Source organism: Neovison vison, chromosome 7, assembly GCF_020171115.1.
Source record: "Neovison vison isolate M4711 chromosome 7, ASM_NN_V1, whole genome shotgun sequence".
In the NCBI taxonomy this organism is placed as follows: Eukaryota; Metazoa; Chordata; class Mammalia; order Carnivora; family Mustelidae; genus Neogale; species Neogale vison.
In genome coordinates, this window is record NC_058097.1 from 49,825,474 (window position 1) to 49,840,941 (window position 15,468).

Below are 15,468 nucleotides of genomic sequence, written 5' to 3' on the forward strand. Positions count from 1 at the left end.
CCGGAAACTGTTTTGTTGCTGTTTGTTTTGAAATAAATTATGGAGAGAAAAATAAAAGGAAATACTTACAGACTGTAAGAAGTTGTTCAAATGATAGAGTCCCATGGACTCCTTCTCTCAGCTTCCCCCAGTGGCGATGTTGTCATAGATAAATTCCTGCAGGCTGTATCAGTCCCAGGAAATCCCCGAGGGCCAGTAGCCAGACTCTTAAGGTCTAGTTCCAGGTCTCTGTGCATAAGTTTGCCTATGTGCATGTGTGCATGGGTGTTTCTTTCTTTCTTTTTTTTTTTTTTAACGATTTTTATTTATTTATTTGATGGAGAGAGAGAGCACAAGCAGGGCAAGCAGCAGGCAGAGGGAGAGGGAGAAGCAGGCTCCCTGTGGTCCTGGGGTCATGATCTGAGCCCTGAGCCAAAGGCAGTTGAACCGAGCCACCCAGGTGCCCCTGCATGGTGTTTCCATGGAAGGTTATGTCATGCATACATCTGTGTCACCATGAGGATCCCCAGGTGCAGACAGCCCCTCCCAGGCCCCCTGTGCCCTAGGGGGAGTCTTCCCTTCTGTTCAGCATCCCACCCTTCTGGTTTGCCAGAGCCAGAGCTGACACCTTCAGCTCCTCAGAACCAGATCACAGGAAACAGAAATGCACACAGGGAGGTGGGCGTGTGGGTTCAAATGCCCGGGGTGAGTCCCCAGGGACAGACAGGGGCTAAGCAGCAGACCAGGCAGAGAGGGAGGAAAGTGGTTTGAGAACCAGTCTGGGTGGGGGATGGGGGGGTGCTGGTGTGTCAGGAGAGGGAGAGTGCAGAAGTTGCCTCCTGAGTCACCGTGCCCTGCTCAGGCCCAGGGACAAACTGCAAAATTAAGGAATTTAAGAGGCTGGGAGGTGCTGAGGGGAGTGGGCCTTGCCCCAAGTTAGGAGGGGTCCCTCGAACTCAGAGCCCCTCCTTGGCCACCTGGAGCCCACCTCACCACCTCACCTCACCACTGTCTCTCTTCCTCTCTCTGGGTCTCCTTCTCTGTCTCTGTACCCCAATCTGCCCCTGCCCCCTGCAGAGCTTCAGCTGGAGGACCCCAGTTCTGTACTGAACCCCCCCTCCCTGCTGGGGCCCCTGCTCCCCAAACTCCCAAGACTGTGAGAACCACAAAAGCCTAGGGGAACAAGGCAGTCCCAGGTGCTTCCCGCCCATCCTCTCTCCTGCCAGTTCCCAGCCCCACCCCTCCCTCCCTCCTCATGGCAACTGTCACCTTCCATGTTTGCCTGTCTCCTCTGTCTGTGTCCCCATCACCTGTGTTACCTTTCATTCCCTGTCTCCCCCTTCTCTGCCTTGTCCTTCATCTTCCTCCTCCTCCTCTCCAGTGTATCAGCACTTGTCTGCACCATTCCTGTCATCCTCCCCCCAACATGTGCCTCCCGCCCCCCACCCCCCAGCCTCTTTCATCTGTTCCCCCCCAACCACCCTCTGCTTTCCCACTCTGCCCTCTCCATGAATCTCTGTTTCTGGGCTTCCCCTGTTCCCTTGTCTTTCCCCGAATCCGCCTCCTCTGTCCCTGTGTCTACATTCATCTTCCTTCCCCTTCCCCATCTTTCCCTAGTCTCTCTCCCTCTGACTCCTCTCTCTGGCCTGTGTTTCTCTGACCCTATCTCTGGGTCATATGTGACTTTTCTTTCATTTCCCAGACTTCTCTGTGTCTCTGTCCCCCACCCCTCCCAGCACCTTCCCGTGAGACCCCCATCCTGTCCACCTTGCCCTGGGGTCCCCCCTCCTGAGGTTCCTCCCAGATTAAACACCACCACTGGGCGGGTTCTCATTAATGTTGTGGCTGTTTCTCTGGCTAGAGAGGGGAGGGAGGAGATAGGACAGGGAGACTTGGAATAGGAACCGGGCTATTAAAAAAAAAATGTCAGGAGAAGGGCAGGAGGCAGGGCCAGTTGCCCAGACCAGGATAAAAGGCCTCCACGGAGTGACAGGGAGGCAAGACACCACCGCCACGTCCTCCACACACCGAGGTACATCCATGTCTCCAAAGGTCTTGGTCTCTGTGTAAGGTCCTCTCTGTCCCTCAAACTCTGGGTTTCTTGCAGCCTGCTTCTCTCTCACTTTTTCTCTGCATTTGCCAGAACCAACCCCCAGCCCCCAGAATGTTCTTCCTGCTGACAGCATTCCAGATCGTGGCTCTAGGTAAGACAGCAGTGGGGTCTGAGGTAAGGACAGTCCCCTGGAGATGCTGAGAAGAGATGGGGAGGGTTCCCAGGGACCCAGTATACTCAGGGGTGACCTGGTGAGAAGGTATGGGTGTGGTTTTGGGGCTCTTGACTGAGGAGCCTTTAGGAGGGGGCCTGGGTTCTGAGTTGTGGAGATATCAGGAGATATGAGGGTACCGGAGTTGAAGGAGATGGGAAGAAATAAATGAGGACTTGCGGAGAACTGTTCAGTCCTATCTGGGTTTTATTTAAAAGGAGGCTGCAATAAATAAATAAATAAATATAAAAGGAGGCTGCAAAACTAACGGAAAGATGGCATGTTGTTGGTGGTGATGGGAGTAAGGGTGATGGTAGGGGGTTGGAGGGTGGGCTCACAGGGCGGGGTAAGGATCGGCAGATGGAGTGGGTGTGGGGCAAGACAGTGGGAAGACGGTGGGTCCTGGGGGGGGGGCATATGAGTGTGAAGGCTGGAAAAAGGACAGGGAGCTCCTTGAATGTGTTCAAGAAAGGTTAATGGGGGGAACTGTGACACGTTATGAGAAGTGATGATATAAACTACTTATGGGAGAATAAAATCATAGTAGATATGTCAGAGCCCTGGATGAGGTGGCCATGGGATCAACTGCTGTACTGTGGAGGTGAAGGGGGAAGGTGTTGGCCGATAACAGCCAACATTTGGCATATCTCACAGATCTCATACTGCGTGGGCAGATAGAGATGGGTGGTTTAGGGGGTAGGTTATAAAAAGGGATCTGTGGGTCCCAGACGTCCTAGAGAGTTGGGAGGTGAAGAGCATTTGGTCATCTGCTTTCCCCACCCCACCCCTGCCTGTTCCTAGCCATGGCACAGAGCCAAAGGGATGAGAACAAGATAATTGGTGGTTACACATGCGTCCAGAACTCCCAGCCATGGCAGGCAGCCCTACTGGCAGGTCCCTTTCGTCGTTTCCTCTGTGGAGGGGCCCTCCTGTCAGGCAAGTGGGCCATCACTGCTGCTCACTGTGCACGCCCGTGAGTAATCCCCACCCCCACTCTTATGCCAAGCGAATTCCAGAGTCTAGAGCCCCAGAGCTCAGCTAAGAAACCCAAGCATTGTGTTGCACCTAATGTAGTAGCTGGGGCCCGGTTTGGGGTCTGGATAAGAGCCTAGAATTACCAACACTGCTCAGAATATGGAATCCAGCCATAAATCTTGAACTCGGTTTAGATTCTTTTTTCCTTTTTTAAGATTTTATTTGTTTATTTATTTAGAGAGAGAGAGAGAGAGAGAAAGCAGGGGGAAAGGCAGGGGGAGAGACAGAATCTCCAGCAGACTCTAAATTGAGAGCAGGACTGAAGGCGGAGCTCAATCCCACCACCCTGAGGTCACAATCCCAGCCAAACCACGAGTCTGACACTCAACTGAATGAGACACCCAGGTGCCCCTCGGTTTAGATTCTGAAAGCAGATTGACAGTTTAGAACCCATAGGCCAGTGTAGAGTCCCACACAAAAGTAGTACTTAATATAATCTGGAGATCTACCTAGAGGTCAAGCTCTATGTAGAGACTAAGATTAGGAGCCCATTCCAGATTGGTGGTTCAGTCTAGGGCATGGTCTACATTCAGTAACTCAGGACACCTCTCAAAACTTAGAATTCAAAGTCTAGTCCAGACCAGCAGTCTAGCCATAAATCCAGAACCCTGTTTACAGCTAGAACATTAGCTCAGAATGTAGAACAGACAGACCCAGAACCTATTCTAGAGGCAATTTTTAATTCAGAATCTAGTCTACAGCTTCTTTTTTAGCAGCTGGAACCCAAACTTCAACCTAGTGTCCAACTGCAGACCATAATCTGAAGCCCCATACAGAACTCAGAGCCCTTCCAAGAGTCTAGACCTAAACATAGAACCCAGATCCAAGAAAGAGCCCACCCAGTGCCTATAAACCAGATCTAATGCCATAAACTAAAGTCTGATGTAGAACCCAGAGCTCAAAACCTAGTGCAGAATCTAGAATGCAAAGCTCAGAATGCAAGGCAACATCTAGAAACTTGGATCCAAAGTTTCTGGAGCTCCATCTAGAAACCAGAGCTCAACCTGAGGTCAAGGGCTCGGACTAGAGTTTAGGAGCGAGAGCCCAGACCATAACTATAATTCCATCTGAAACAAAGCCTAGCCAAGAATCAAGAACTCAGACTGATGTTTAGGACCCTAAGCTCAAACACAGAGCTCAAGCCATTGCCTAAAACCCAGGTCAAAAACCGAAACTTAAGCAGGAACCCAGAACTCAACCTAGCAACTTAGAAACTGAAGCTTGTATCCATGTCCAGAATCCATTGCTAAATCTAGAACTGAGACTACCTAAGACTAAGAGCTCAAATCAACATTCTAGAACTCAGACTCAAACCATAATGCAGAGCTCAAAATAGAACCCACAGCCTATCCTAACACCAGAAGCTCACACCCATATCTAGGAAGTATGCCATGATCCATTAGCAATCTAGAAAGCCCAGATCCTAGCTTAGACTCAAACATTCAAAATATCTATAACCCAGGGGCCAGGCTGGGACAGGATGGAGCCTCCCTGGAGGCTAGTCCAGCATTTCAATCCTGATTTAGAGCCTAGAGCCATAGCCCAGACTCTCACTTGGAATTCAGAGCCTAGAACCCAACACTGAACCAAGAACTCGCAATTATCACCTTACACCCAAGCCAGAAAGCAGAGCATAGCTCAAAAGAGGAAGGGGTGTATGGTAGGATTGGCCCAAGTGAGAATGCACAGGTTGTGGGAAAGAAGAGCACTGGAGTCCATCAAATACTCCATAAGCAGTTCAGACTTGTGGAAAATTCATCACCAGGGAAGAGTATGGGGCCAGAGGATGGGGAGGGGTCTCCAGGTCAGATCCTGAGCAGTGCAACTTTTGGGGTTTATGGACCAGGATCCTTCACGTAGCCCTGGGCAAGCATAACCTGAAGAACTGGGAGGCCACCCAGCAGGTGCTACGTGTGGTTCGTCAGGTGCCACACCCCCAATACAACTCCCGGACTCACAATAACGACCTGATGCTGCTTCAGCTGGAGCGGCCCGTTCGGCTGGGGAGGGCAGTGAGGCCCATCACCATAACCAGCTCCTGTGCAAGCCCAGGAACCCCCTGCCATGTGTCAGGCTGGGGCACCACATCTAGCCCCATTGGTGAGTACTCCCACATCCTGGGAAGGAAGGGCTGGGGGGCCTGGACTCCTTGGTCTGAGGGAGGAGGAGGTCAGTCCCCAGACTCCTGGTCCTGCTGGAAGGTAGAACCCTCACTTGTAACCCTTCTGTGCCCCCCAGTCAGTTACCCCAACTCCCTGCAGTGTGTGAACATCAACATCTCCTCGGATCAGGAGTGTCGGCGGGCTTATTCCCAAGCCATCACTGCTGGCATGGTCTGTGCAGGTGTCCCCCAAGGTGGGAAGGACTCCTGTCAGGTGAGGCCCAGGAGGAGAGCTGGGGGAGGGGGATTGTTTGGGGCTGGGACTTGGGTTTCAAAGGATCTCAGGAGCATGAAAATCATCAGGGGCTTCCCATAGACTGAGAGAGATTGTAACAGCTGGGCTGCCTGCTAGTTGTACACCCTTGGATAACGGACCTAATCCCCTGTGCCTGAGTTTACTAATCTGTCAGGTGGGGGTAGCACCTCTTAGGGGAGGTGGTGGAATGAGGTGGTAGTGCATGGAAAGCAGTGGTGCTCTCATTGTTGTTATTTCATGTGGGCACTGGGAAATCTGTGCTCAGGAACTCTAGAGACCTTAGCCCATCCCTGAGAGGTGACTCCAGAGACGGGGAGATAAAGAAGCATACAGTTTTCTAGAGAGCGTAGTGAGCCCCAAGAGGCAGAGACAGCAGGAACCAGGGAAGAGGGAAGGCAGTGACCCCAACCCTTCCGGCTGATATCTCCTGAGCCCTGCCAGGGCTCTCAGCCCACCTCCTTCCTCACCTTTCTTTGCCTCCTGGGTTTTCCACACCCATGCCTCTGACCATCTGTCCATGGGTGTCTCCATTTTGGCCTCTCCCCTTTAGGGTGATTCGGGGGGACCCCTGGTGTGCAAAGGACAGCTCCAGGGCCTTGTGTCCTGGGGGATGGAACGTTGCGCCCTTCCCGGCTATCCTGGAGTCTACACCAACCTGTGCAAGTACCAAACTTGGATCCGGAAAACCATGCGGGGCAAATGATTGCTGGTGTAACTGAACACCAGCCCATCTGCTTCCCCAGATATTGCTCTCTCTACGCCAAGACCCCGGGGTCCCAGCCCCCAGCCCCCTCCTCCCTCAGACCCAGGGGTCCCAGTCCCCAGCCCCTCCTCCCTCAGACCCAGAGTCCCAGCCCCCTTCTCTCAGACCCGGGGCCCTAGTCCCCAGCCCCTCCTCCCTCAGACCCAAGAGTCCTGACCCCTAGTCCCCTCCTCCCTCAGACCCAGGAGTCCTGGCCCCCAGCCTCTTGATCTGGACTCCTGACCCAGAACTCTCCTTTCCAGAGACGTTCCTTCAGGATTTCTCTCCACACCCCCACAATATCATTATTCAAGGACCCTTAGGTACAGATATAGGAACATGAAAGCACAAAACTTGCACCACACCCCAAAGAAGACGTTTTTCAAAACTCTTAGTGTCTCTAAAAGCCAGAAAAACAGGGGCACCTGGGTGGCTCAGTTGGTTAGGCATCTGCCTTTGGCTCAGGTCAGATCCCAGGGTCCTGGGACAGGGCCCCACATCAGGCTCGCTGCTCAACAGGTCTACTTCTCCCTCCCTCTGCCACTCCCCCTGCTTGTCTTCTCTCTCTCACTCTCTCTCTGTCAATAGATAAATAAAATCTTTAAAAAGAAATAAATAAATTAAATAAAAATAAAAACCAGATAACTAATAATAAAAACTGAAGAATCCTAAATTCCATTCATTGTTTCATTTACTTCATCCATGGATATGCCTACAGTGGCTTGATGGTGCCCAGCCAGGAACTGTGTTCCTGACGAAGGCTGAGTGGGATGCGTGTTGCTCTCTGGGGGCATTCCCCAGCCACAGTGTCTGGTGTGGTAGAAGGAAACACCCAGTCTTGCAGCCTGACCCTGAGCAAGACTGCCCTCCCTGAGCCTCAGCTCTGGGTCCTGTGAGCCGGGACTGCTGATGTCCATGGTAGGGAGGGCAAAGATTCACTCTGTTTCTTGGAAAACCCTATGCATATAAAAAGGTCCTCTTTTTCCCAATCAGATCTCAGGTGAAGAGAGTTGAGTTAATCACCCTCTGGAGTTCAAGTCCTGGCAGAGACCTGCTCTCATTTTATTTCTTTATTCCATCTGTCATCCCTGACTCCAGTACCCTCCCTCCCCACAGGCACCAACCCAAATGGTCCTGAATACCATGCATCATTGCAAAACATGCCTCATCACAAGCTATTGCTTCTAATTTACATGAAGCCATTGTGTTAGGAATCTCATTCTCTTTCTTATATTCACCAAAGACGATTTTTTGGGCCCCTACAGTACACCAGCCATTGTTCTAAGTTCTGGAAGTTGAGCTCTGAACAAGCTAGATGAATCTAAATGCTTCCCCTCACTGAGCTTAGACTCCAGCAGGAGGTGACAGACAAGAAACAACAAACATAACTTAAGAGTAAAGTACAGGGGCACCCGGGCGCCTGGGTGGCTCAGTGGTTTAAGCCTCTGCCTTCGGCTCGGGTCATGGTCTCGGGGTCCTGGGATCGAGCCCCACATCGGGCTCTCTGCTCAGTGGGGAGCCTGCTTCCCCCTCTCTCTCTGCCTGCCTCTCTGCCTACTTGTGATCTCTGTCTATCAAATAAATGGATAAAAGTCTTAAAAAAAAATTAAAAAAAAAAAAAAAGTACAGGGGCACCTGGCTGGCTCAGTCTATGGAGCACACAACTCTTGATCTGGGGATTATAGGTTCAAGCCCCCATGCTGGGTGTAGAGATTACTTAAAAAAATAAAACCTTTAAAAAATAAAAGTAAAGTAAAGAAGAGAGTGCCAGGACCAGCTCATACCAGCCCCCATAAGAGCCAACTGGCCGATCTTTAGGAATTTTGAGAGCCAGGTGGTAAACACAACCATTATTAAAAATTAAATTACATGAACTTACAGTTAAATATGAATATTAAAAAGAAGGTCCATAAATACTCAACATTCATCAATTCCTAATTATTTTCACTAATATTTATTCTTTGAAGTTATGTTTGTCTATTGTATTATATCTGTAACAGTGAGCTCTTCACATCTCTTTCCAATACTGTGCCTAGTGACATTGCACTGGTAGATTGGTATCAGCCCAAGGATGAGTATTTACACCACATAAAATGGTAAAAACTTTTTTGGTTAAATCCTTACCAGCACAACACAGGACAGGTCTGCCTAGGAATGACCCAATGATCCTAGCATCTGTTTCCTCATGGTTCTGCGCTGGGATACTGCAGAGCTCAGCTGGAGTAGAAGCCAGTGTGGTCTTACCAGTGTTCACTTGTTCTCTTGTGGAGGGCAGCACAGGACCTAAAGAGTTCTCAGGTGGTGGATCTGGGACCCACGTGGTTACAGCAGCTCCAACAATTGTTGGGACATGGAGGCTGCACCTTCTGTCCCAGGGATGCAGACACACCTTGGCTCTCCTATGTAGCAGCCATACAAGCTCTGCGGTGGAAACGGGACAAGAGCAGCTGTGTCCTGGGATACATGTGGGGCCCTAGTGAGGTGAAGACACAGCCCATGCTGTGATTCTTAGCCTACATCCAAAAAGCTAAATAAGAATAGTTTCAATCAAAGATTACTTTAACCTGATTTCCCAACTGTCCCCCCCAATGTAATGGTTGAGTACCACATTTTACTGCTTCTCATATGTACGCTGCTTCACATTTTTCACAATTCTGAAATCAGGAGGCATCTTAGTATCTTAGCTTTATATCATAATTTAATTGACAGATTCTTTCTCTGTCTCAGAGGTATGCAAAATAATAGTGCAAATACAATCACCAACATCTTAAGTTTGATTATATGGGGTACATGGAAGGCAGGTGTCAGTGAGGAGTCAGGTTGGGGTATTTCTTTTTAAGTTGTCTCTATGCCCAACATGGAGCTCGAACTCACAACCTTGAAGATCAAGAGTCACATGCTCTACTGACTAAGCCAGCCAGGTGCCCCAAGGTTGAGGTATAAAATATAAGATCTTATTCCACCAAATACTGTGTTAACAACCTCTCCATGTTGCCGTTTGCTCATTTAATTTATTGCTTTTCATTGCTAGAGTGTTCTCCATCTGCACTGCCCAATATGGTAGCCACTGGCCACACACGCTCCTTTAATTTTTAAATTAAAATTGGCTAAATTAAATATATGTTAAGATTCCATTCCTTAGCTGTTCTCGCCACATTCCCAGTGCTCAGTAACTGTATGTGGCTAGTGGCTGCCATTTTGGACAGTACCGATAAATGGAGCATTTCCACCATCACACAAACTTCCATTGGTGAGCACTACTCTAGTTTATACCCTTGCTTCTCAAAGTAGGGTCTAGGAACAGCAGCACCGGAATTACCTGGAGCTTGTAGAGGTCAGAGTCTTGGGCCCCACTCCAGTCCAAATGAACCAGAACCTGCATTTTAATAGGATCCTCAGGGACACAAAGCATATTAAAGTTTGAGAAGGACCAACTCACTATAGACGTCCACCACATTTAACTACCCAGTTCTTTAAGGATGGACACTTGGGTTCCCTTCACTACCCAAGCCATAGTGCAATGACTATTTGGGGATATGCCCCTTACGTGCCTATAGAAGACTTCTCTGGAATATACACAGAAGTGGGATCATTGGACCAGAAGACCCACTCTTGATTAATTGCACCAAAAACTGACAGGTTTTTGTCTAGATTAGGATTCCTGTCTGCCCACACCCTCAGCAATGCTTTCAGTTCATCCTGCAAATGTAAGTCACATCCGCATGTAACGTACATGAATATTCATTGAATTTTATTGACTATTTGTCTTTGTTCAATATTTTTTGAATATTCATCCAGCAAATAGTCATTGCATTTTATGACAGATAAGCAAAACAGATAAGCACTTCTGCCCCAAGGAAACTCACTTTGAAAGGAGAGGCACACAGGAAATACATAAATGAATAAGTAAAAAACGAAGTATTACAGATGGGAGTGCCTTGGATAAAAGTCAAGCAGAATAAGGGGGATAGAGAATGTCAGAGGAGGAATTTTAAGTAGGTGGTTGTGGGTTAACTCGGCAGGCCTGGGTTGTCCAAAAGCTGTACAGAAAGAAAGGTTTGGCCCTTGCCAGTTCTTCTGCCTGTAACAGTGTCTTTGTTGACCCGCCTTCCTCATGCCTGATTGTCTCTCCTAATAAAAATGACATGGTAGAAGCCTTGGGGCATGTTGTATCTGTTTGGCCTCTGGAGGCGCTAGAAAGTAAGGTCAGCCATGCAAGGGGACAGCCATGTGCCTGACCCCCAGTGAAAAGCCCGAACACAAAGGCTCAAGGGATCTTCCCCGGTTGGCGGTACCCTGCATGTGTTATTAGCACACATCGCTGCTGGGACAAGAAGCAATGCGAGAGAGAGTTATTCCGAATCTCATGCCTGGGCTCTCCCACACTCTGCCCTGTGCACCATTTTCCTCTGCTTCTTTGATGCTGTATTTGTACGTGTAATAAACTGAAACCACCAGTATAGCAGCTTCTCTGGGTTCTGTGAGTCCTTCTAGTGATCCGCTGAACCTGTCCAGGGAATTCCCAGCTACAGTGGTAATGAAAATCTTCAGAGAGAGGAGGACAAGAAGGGAAGAAACTATGCAGACATGTGGCTTGGACGAGGCTCTGAGAGGGTGCTTGGCATGAGAAGGGCTGGCAGGAAGAGACGGTGGATGATGTCTAGAGACTTGTAGCCACCATCAGGAAATGGGACATTCACTCCGAGCAATGTGGGAGGTAGGGTTTTGAGAAGAGGACTGACCTGCCCTGACACACATTCTCTTAAAAGGTCACTCTGGCTGCTGAGTCAAAAATAGGGTGTAGGTGGACAGGCCAGAAACAGGGAGCCCAGACAGGAAATTTGCAAAAATCCAGGTGGGAGATGACGGTGGCTGGGAGGGCCCAGGTGGCAAAGATGGAGGGTGAGTTGAAAAATGGTTAGATTTGGAATCTATTTTGAAGGCAGAGGTGACGGGGTTCAATAATAAGATGGATGTGTGAGAAAAGGAATCCAAAGGAGAGACGAAGGTTTTCACTTCTGAGGACTGGAACAATGGAGAGACCACCGATGGAGAAGACCAAGACTGCTAGAGGAGCCTGCTTGGGTTTGGACCTGCAGATGTGAAGCAGACAGTTGTATGTCAGATTGAGAGTTCAGGAGCAAGGTCTGGCTGGAGACTTAAATTTGGGAGTCGTCAGCATGTAGATGGTATTTAAAACCACCAGGCCTGATGAGATCACCAAGGGAGTGAGTGTAGACAGAGGAGAGAAGAGGACCAAGTGCCGAGCCCTGCGATACTCCGCCATGTAGAGACAGGACAGGAGAAAGCAGCACCAGACGCGGGTGAGGAACAGCCACTAAGCTATGAGGAAGACCAGGAGGAGGGTGAAGTGTCCCAGAAGCCGAGGAAAAATCTCTCTGAAGGAACAGGGAGTGATCCACTTGTTAAACGCTGCTGATAACTCAAGTAAGATGGGTTCAGCAACACCAAAGTTACTGGCACTCTTGACATGGGTCTGGCTGGTGGAGTCGTGGGGGAGAAAGCCTGCATGGAGTGGGCTCAAGAGAGAGCAGGAGGACAGGAGTTGCAGACAGTGAGTGTAGCCAACTTTTTAGAAAAGAATTGTAGTCATGGGGAAAACGAAATGCAGCCAAAAAAAAAAAAAATGCTGAAGGAGAGCCTGAAGGTTGAGGTTTCCTTTCTTGTTCTTAATTCCTTTCATGAAACATGGGAGCAACTGCAGCATGTTCCTATGTTAATGAGACTGCTGGCTGGGGAAGAACAAAAGGGATGCAGACAAGGGAGCTCAGAAGAGCTGGCTGGAACAGTGTTCCCAGGGAGGTGAGAGGGAAGGGAGATCAGGCACAAGTGGACAAGTGGAGGGCTCTGTCTATAGGAGAGGAGGCAGAGGATGTGGGCACAGACACAGGTAGGTGGCAAGACTGACCTTTCTAGTTTTTGCTATTCTGATGGGTGAAAAGTGGTTTGCTGTTGCTACACAGGAAAGATGGTGACTAGGGTGACATCCTTCCCAGCATGGACCCAGCTCTAGAGAAGAATTCAAGGGTTTCCACTCCGTGTGCACCTTTCGCTCCAAGAGCGCAACTCCAGTTTCTCACCTGACTTCTCCATCTCTACATCTTCATGCCTCTCTCTCCCTCTGCATTCCCTCTGTCCTCTCCCACCCACCCTTTCTTTCTGTCTCTCTGTATTTATCCCTTAGTGTCTTTCTCTGTCTCCCCCTCCCTTCAGGTTTGCATCGGGGCCTCTCCTCTGAGCCTGGGTGTGGGACCAACTTTCTCATCCCAGCCAGCACTTCCAACCAGAACTTCCAGTCCTTGCTTGACAAAGAACCCCATTTTGAAGCCAAGCAAGGGTGGGGCCTCCAGAAACCTCAGGCTACCTCCATTTCCAGCTTTACTTAACAAGCACATTTGTGGCCCTTGGTCTGTGTCAGGCTCTCACCTAAGCACCTTCAAATATTAACTCATTTAACCCTCCTCAATGAGGCATGGAGATCCTATGCTGTTGATAGCGCCATTTTGCAAATGGGGACACTGAGGCACAGAGTGGCCATATCACTTTAATTCATGCCACTTAAACAGTCTAGCTCCAGTCTCAGTTCTGAACCACTAGGGACACTGCCTCTTTTTCTAGTCCTTTCTCCAGCTCTGCCCTCTGTTGGGGGAAAGACCCTGATCTATGAGCCAGTACACCTGCATTTGGTCTAGTTGTGTGATTTGGGCAGCTCATTGCCCTCCGTGGACTCCAGCTGCCTTACTGATCCAGTGAGGGGGTGGAATGCAGCCAACTCTTGGCGGACCAATGACTTCACTTCAATGTGAGTCAGCCAACCTAAGTCCAGGCCTAATGTCATCACTGACCTCATACTCATCCCAAAACAAACGCCAAAGCCAGCCACCCCCACTCCAGGTTTCCAGACCTTCCCAGCACAAAAGGCTTTTCTGAAGTGTGGACACAGGCCACAAGAGGGCATAAGTACCCTGACTTCCCACACAAGCTTGTCAGTCACCTCACTTAACCCACATCCTCTCCTCCTGCATCTTCCCTCCACCCAACCTGAACTCAACACTACTCAAAAAGAGTGAATTCGGTGCCCACTCTGGGGCCAACCTTGAGAGGTGGGGGGAATTTCAAGGTGGGGAAAGACAATGCTCTTTCTGTCACCTTGAAAGGAACTCAGAGCTATGAACCAGCCCACTCCCACCAAAACCCTATCCCTACACAGACACTCAACCTCACACCTAGTCCTCATTATTACCATCTCCCCCCCATACCAGCTCAGTCATATTTCAACACTTCCCTTCCAAATCCTCATTCTTAGCTCCATCTCTAACCCCAACCCAATAGGACTCCATCAACATTTTTATCCTCAGATCCTTCCCATCCAGAACTCCTATCCTCAAAACCAACTCCTTACCCCATCCTCTCCCTGTGCCTCTTCTCCCCAAGCTCACTTGCATTCCAAATGCTACCATCAGACCCATCCTAAACCTGTCCACAAACTTTTGTTCCTAATGTAGGGAAAAACATGAAAGACTTTGAGATGGACCCAACAGATGTCTCTGATGGAAAATTAAATGGGTTATCTGATTTTATGGGGTCTCTGCTTCTATTATTGTCTTTGAGCTACTTTACAACTCCATAAATCATAGACAGCTGATAGCAATGCAAATCATGCTTGTCCATACTGTGCAAATGAGTTTTGGCAGGTGGAAGTATAATCAATTTCCTTCCCCCCACCGATGTAGAATAAACCAGTTTTGTATCTATTTATAAATTCATTTCAGCATTCCTTATTGCCTCTACCTGTGTGGTTCTTTGTAATATCTTACCAGCTCAATTGTTTATTAATAAATCAAAATATTTGATGTTTATCATATATATATGTATATGAGAATCATGGTTAGATGCTTTTTAAAAGTTTATCTTTAAAAAAAAAAAAAAAAAAAAAACTTACTTTTGACACTAGATTTGGTCCCTAAATCCAAACTTAAATTCCTCCAGTATGGACTACACCAATTTTGATATGAACCCTCTCTCTGCCCATCTTAATCCCTTATCCTTATGACACCACAGCTCTCTCTCCAAACTTCATCTGATGCCCATCCCTGGCTTTCTTCCAAATTCTGACCCCACCTCTGCCCTCCTTAATCTTTAATCCTGCCCCCTCCACCCCCTAGGATTAATTCATGGCCCCACCCAGTCACAGTTCCAGGAGGCACCTACTCATTCCCAAAGCGCCACCTCTTCCTCCTTCCTCTTTCCCATCATCCTGACCCCTACAGCTTTCCGATTCCTGCTTCCTGTCCACCTACATCCCCATGGACTCCCTCACCCCAACTGGCCTGTTCCTAAAAGACCATTCACCCAAAATATTGCTTTCCCCAGGCCCCATCAAGTACAGTTGACGTTCTAACCACATATCTGAAAGATTCCCTTCTTGCCCCTGATGGTGGTGGGGGTGGGGTAGGAGAAGAGGAATAGTGGGAGTAAATTGAGGCATCCCTGAGTTTTTTCAGAAGGGCTGCAACATGGCTTTGGTGCTGGAGATGAATCTGGGAACTGCAATTTGGATGTGTTGGGTTTGGTGTCTGGATAAACTTGAGATAAGGCTATTGATGGTCTTGAGTTTGGGGAACAGGCTGACCGCAGGGTGTATGGTTAAAATGAGGGAGATAGGAATAAGGTAGAAAATGGCCATCTGGGAGCTGATGGATATAAGGACACGCACAGGGGTTGGAGAGATTAGAAAGTGGGATGAAAAAACAGATTGATGTTAGGGAAGAGTCATGGGAATTTCGGGTGGGTTTGAAGAAGGAAATAGCTTTTCCCTTTCCTCTGGGTGGGTTCTACTGCCCCAAAGTTCACAGTGGGTTCAACTGGGGCCTGGGCGGGGCCAGATCTGGGTCCTAGCTCGTCCTGGAAGCTCCGCCCCAAGCGGAAGGGCCATGCCCAGGCTTGGGGGGTGTCTGGCAGCAGCCTGCTGAGCCATTGGGGGTGGAGAGGGGGAGGCCAGTAACAGGGA

The 15,468-nt window shown here is 49.0% G+C and overlaps 1 protein-coding gene across 1 annotated transcript; it reads left to right on the plus strand.

Moving 5' to 3' along the window:
- The first annotated feature begins 1,997 nt into the window (after positions 1 to 1,997).
- KLK14 (kallikrein related peptidase 14) lies at positions 1,998 to 6,872 on the plus strand. The gene is made up of 6 exons (XM_044260496.1): positions 1,998 to 2,011; positions 2,123 to 2,183; positions 3,045 to 3,216; positions 5,125 to 5,378; positions 5,517 to 5,653; positions 6,246 to 6,872. Exons 2-6 carry the CDS (start codon positions 2,144 to 2,146, stop codon positions 6,396 to 6,398), a joined length of 756 nt encoding a protein of 251 aa, XP_044116431.1. The 5' UTR covers positions 1,998 to 2,011; positions 2,123 to 2,143; the 3' UTR covers positions 6,399 to 6,872.
- The last annotated feature ends 8,596 nt before the right edge of the window (positions 6,873 to 15,468 follow it).

What these genes read in the sequence shown, in the direction of transcription:
- KLK14 (XM_044260496.1), top strand. Translation starts at nt 2,144, where the DNA reads ATGTTCTTCCTGCTGACAGCATTCCAGATCGTGGCTCTAG. An exon ending in CACCACATCTAGCCCCATTG is followed by an intron (nt 5,379 to 5,516) that starts GTGAGTACTCCC and finishes TGTGCCCCCCAG; the next exon opens with TCAGTTACCCCAACTCCCTG. An exon ending in GTGGGAAGGACTCCTGTCAG is followed by an intron (nt 5,654 to 6,245) that starts GTGAGGCCCAGG and finishes TCTCCCCTTTAG; the next exon opens with GGTGATTCGGGGGGACCCCT.